The sequence below is a fragment of the Mandrillus leucophaeus genome, unplaced genomic scaffold (assembly GCF_000951045.1).
Source record: "Mandrillus leucophaeus isolate KB7577 unplaced genomic scaffold, Mleu.le_1.0 Scaffold133, whole genome shotgun sequence".
Lineage (NCBI taxonomy): Eukaryota > Metazoa > Chordata > Mammalia > Primates > Cercopithecidae > Mandrillus > Mandrillus leucophaeus.
The window spans coordinates 1421937-1426917 of NW_012101288.1; the positions used below are offsets into that span (position 1 = coordinate 1421937).

The 4981-nt window shown below is 38.1% G+C and overlaps 1 protein-coding gene across 1 annotated transcript in view; it reads left to right on the plus strand.

The window, feature by feature from the left end:
• Positions 1-3769, plus strand: part of NOV (nephroblastoma overexpressed) — a 10562-nt gene extending 6793 nt beyond the window's left edge. Inside the window, exon 5 of the mRNA XM_011972994.1 lies at positions 2249-3769. Within this exon, the coding sequence (XP_011828384.1) occupies positions 2249-2545 (297 nt within the window). The 3' untranslated portion in view covers positions 2546-3769. The remainder of the gene's footprint in view (positions 1-2248) is intronic.
• Positions 3770-4981: the final 1212 nt, after the last annotated feature.

The following is a 4981-nucleotide window of genomic DNA, read 5'->3' on the forward strand; positions in this document are numbered from 1 at the left end:
CCCCACACTCAGGGGAATTCAAACATACATCTAACATAGTCATGTAGGTTCACTCACATAAGCAGTCTCACATACAAACACATACACACACACAGGAATGTTGTTATCCTGTACCATTTGGTGGGTGCTGACAAGAATACATGCTAAATATTAAATACAAAAATGTAAGAAACAAGAAGTCCTTAAATATTTTCAATGGCACAGCAACTTCTTTATTAAATAAGCTGTTTCCATTTAATACCTACAAGATGTGGCTTTTTCTATTGTGTCTTTTTGCAAAATTTGTATTTTTTCTTATAATTTGCATCTTCTTTAATACTTGGATATGTTATTTTAAAGATGTTTATTTATAGAATACATATTTTATAAAAATTGTACTAGAATACCAATCATGACTTCCTTGTCTCCAAGAGATTCTTAAATCTAAGACAGCGGTTCTTAAAGTGTGGTCCCCACACCAGCAGCATCATCTAAGAAGTTGTTAAAATGCAAATTTGTGGTGTGGGTCCCACATCAGATGTACTGAATCCAAAACTCATGGTGTAAGGTCCGACAGCTTGTTTTAAGAAATCCTCTAGATGATTCTGATGTGCACTGAAGTTTGAGAGTCACTGATTTAAGATAATTCCACATCTAATCACCCCACAAGCTGTGGGTCATGCCTATGAAGGTGAACAGTGGATAATTGTAGGAAATTAGTAGATGAAGAAATATAAGTAAGGGCCAGGCGCGGTGGCTCACGCCTGTAATCCCAGCACTTTGGGAGGCCGAGGTGGGCGGATCACAAGGTCAGGAGATCGAGACCACGGTGAAACTCCGTCTCTACTAAAAATACAAAAAATTAGCCGGGCGCGGTGGCAGGTGCCTGTAGTCCCAGCTACTTGGGAGGCTGAGGCAGGAGAATGGCAGGAACCCGGGAGGCGGAGCTTGCGGTGAGCCGAGATCGCGCCACTGCACTCCAGCCAGGGGGACAGAGCAAGAATCCGTCTCAAAAAAAAAAAAAAAAAAAAAGAAATATAAGTAAAAAATAAAACATAGTCAATTCTTTGCTGAATTATCAATATTAGGCCTTTTCATTTATCATTACTAATACAATCTTGAATACATTTTCCACTTTATTTGCCTTCATGCAAATTCCATGTCTTGAAATGTCCTGAGGTCATCATGTAATAGAAAGAATGGGCTTTGTATCAGACAAATTCAAATATTAGATGTTTTCTGATCCCTTTAGGTCTTTGAGACTCAGTTTCTTCATCTGTAAAATGGGTAATTGTTCTTTCTATGAATGATTATTCCTTGTATGAATGAATACTGTTAAAAAGGTTGAGTTAATGTCTGAAGAGTGTTGGAAACATAAAATAATGCCAGATTTATACCCACTCTGTTTATAAGACATTGTATTAGTCCATTTTCACACTGCTGTAAAGAACTACCTGAGACTGGGTAATTTATAAAGAAAAGATGTTTAATTGACTTACAGTTACACATGGCTGGGGAAACCTCAGGAAACTTACAATCATGGCAGTAGGTGAAGGGGAAGCAAAGCACATCTTACATGGCAGCATGAGAGAGAAAGAGAGAGAGAGAGAGAGATACAGCGAGGGGGGGAAGTGCCACACTTTTAAACCATCAGATCTTGTGAGAACTCACTACCATGAGAACAGGAAGGGAAAAATCTGCCCCCAAGATCTAATTACCACCCAGCAGGCCCCTCCTCTCACACATGGCAATTACAATATGAGATGAGATTTGGGTGGGAACACAGAGAGCCAAACAGTATCACATGTAAAAATTCATTTGGCTAAAAATGACACCAAAGCATGTTATAGTGTCTTAAAAGATAGGTTTTGTTATTATACATGTGCTTTCACCTTCATGCTCATCTCCTCAATGTCAAAAGACCATTATGTACAATTAGGCAAGGTGTTCACATTCCAGGAAGAAAGGAAAATACATATAGGAACAATAAAGAATTGTACCTACTCAAAGGACAAAGGATTTCCCAGATTCCCTTGGCTTATGTATCCTTGGCCAGAACTTTGCCACAAAGTTATTCCAAGTCCCAGATAGGCTGTGGAAGCAAATACGTTTAGCTGACTATATTGCTCAAGCAAAATTAATGTTCTGATAGCAAAGAAGAAAGACCAATAGATATTGGGTGGGCAACTAGCACGTAATTCCATACTCTAAAATTGTCCCTCAGAGGAATAGTAGCCATTCAAAACATCACCTCTTTTTTCTTTCTTAGAGAGGAAAAAAGTGTCTCCGCACCAAGAAATCACTCAAAGCCATCCACTTGCAATTCAAAAACTGCACCAGCCTGCACACCTACAAGCCTAGGTTCTGTGGGGTCTGCAGTGATGGTCGGTGCTGCACTCCCCACAATACCAAAACCATCCAGGCAGAGTTTCAGTGCTCCCCAGGGCAAATAGTCAAGAAACCAGTGATGGTCATTGGGACCTGCACCTGTCACACCAACTGTCCTAAGAATAATGAGGCCTTCCTCCAGGAGCTGGAGCTGAAGACTACCAGAGGGAAAATGTAACCTGTCACTCAAGAAGCACAGCTACAGAGCACCTGTAGCTGCTGCGCCACCCACCATCAAAGGAATATAAGAAAAGTAATGAAGAATCACGATTTCATCCTTGAATCCTATGTATTTCCTAATGTGATCATATGAGGACCTTTATAGCTGTCTTTTTATTTAACAAAAAAATGTAATTAACTGTAAACTTGGAATCAAGGTAAGCTCAGGATATGGCTTAGGAATGACTTACTTTCCTGTGGTTTTATTACAAATGCAAATTTGTATAAATTTAAGAAAACAGGTATATAATTTACTTTGTAGACTGTATCACATCGCACTCATCATATTTTGTTGTGCACTAGTGCAATTCCAAGAAAATGTCACTATAATGACTCGGTGAAGTCTAGAATCATACTGAACATGTTGTACAAGTGTTTCAACCATATATTGAGGTTTGATGGGAAGATTCTCTATTGGCTCCCTTTTTGGGTAAACCGCTCTGAACTTCTAAGCTCCAGATCCAAGGAAACATACAGCTCTTCAACGTGACGTTCAGAGATGACTATTAATTTTCTGTTTAGTTTTACACTAGGAAACATGTTGTATCTACAGTAATGGTATGTTGGCTAAGTGGACTTGTGTCATAAACTTTCTCCATTTAAGACACATTGACTCCTTTCCAATAGAAAGAAGCTAAACAGAAAACTCCCAATACAAAGATGACTGGTCCCTCATAGCCCTCAGATATTTATATATTGGAAGCGGCTGAGGCCCCCAAGTTTTTTAATTTAGCAGAAACAGACTGTATTAGCAAGGATTCTCTCATCTCACTGATAAGTAAACTGAGGCCCAAAACACTTGCTTACATCCTCTGATGGCTGTTTCAAATGTGCATTTTGTGGAATTTTGAGAACAAAAGAGCAAAATCAACATGACTGGTAGTGAGAGACCACACATTTTATGGGAGTTTGGAATTACTGTAGACACGCCCAAGACTTATCCTTGGGCCATAATTATGAAAACTCATGATCAAGATCTATGTGTATACATACGTGTATCTGGTTTGTCAGGCTACAAGGTAGGCTGCAAAATTAAATCTAGACATTCTTTTAATGCCACCACACGTGTTCCACTTCTCTCTTTTAAAGTATTTATAAAAATATAAATTGTACATTTTGTAAAATATTACGTTTAGTTTCTCTACTTGTCAGATATCACTAAATAAACACAATTTTATTGCTGTGCAGCTCCATTACTTTGGCGCATAAAAGTTGAACATTGTTGTTTACTGAAAATAAAATTAAAATGTATGAATTAAATGAGACATCAATCAATAGCATCTATTGAAAGCAAAATGAGTATTTCTGGATGAGCTTACGACTTCTTGTCAGAAGGGAAACAAAAGACAACTCAATATTACTGAGTTAGATGTTTCTCACCATCAGCCTCAATTAGCCCCCACACTACTTACTCAGACCCTCATCTCAAGCCCTGATCTCTTTTTTCTGGATGACCCACTAGACACCTCTATATATTGAAATTTAAACTTGTTATCTGACCAAACAAAATTCAGCTCTGTGACTTCCTTATCTAATCAAAGGGCATCCCATCCTCCCAACTGCACAGCTTAAATGGCCAGCACTTTCTTGATCAGTATTATTTTGCCAAGTACCCAGAAAAGCATATGTCCATTGATCATGGGGAGTTGCATGACAAACTGTGCTGCCCAGTGGGCAGAGTCACAGGTAATAGAAGTTTTGTGTTTGGAAGCTTCTTGCTGATGCAGTGTGGCTCTCAAGTTCTATAATTTGTAAGGAAAGATCTTTTTATAAGAGTTTTACTATTACCATCTTCACTTCCGGGGTCTGCCCCCTCCTTCCTGCCCCTCTCTTTAGCTAGTTTCCGTTTGTCCTTAATGATGGATTAGAAAGAAATTTTGCCTTTTAGGAGTTTATTCACATGAAATTTTCAAGGACAGTAAACATGTATTGCACAACAACATTGTGCTAAGAGCTGTACTTGCATTATGCTGTTTAACTGGCACAATAGCTCTATGAAGTAAGCATTCTTCATGTACCCATGTTATGGATGAGGAAACCAAAAAAAAAAAAAGTTAAAAGAAACTGGTGGATCTAGAATTCAAACCAAAGTCCTTTTACTTTCTACTTGCTAACACATGGATCCTTGCAAAGATGATCTATCTTTCATCCATTAAGATGAAAAACAAAGCAATCTTCAAGCTGAGAATATAAGAAAAGATATATGAAAATTTGCCCCAGAATGGCATGAAACTAGGAAAAGAGTGATTTGGTTTTGTTCAAAAGTATCCATGAACATGAATCAAAAGAGACCTAGGACAGAACATGTAACAAAATCTGATTAGTGATTACATCAGGCTAGTCTCATTTTTGTTCTTTTCTGTCACTTCTTTACCAACTTCTTTTTTAAACTGAG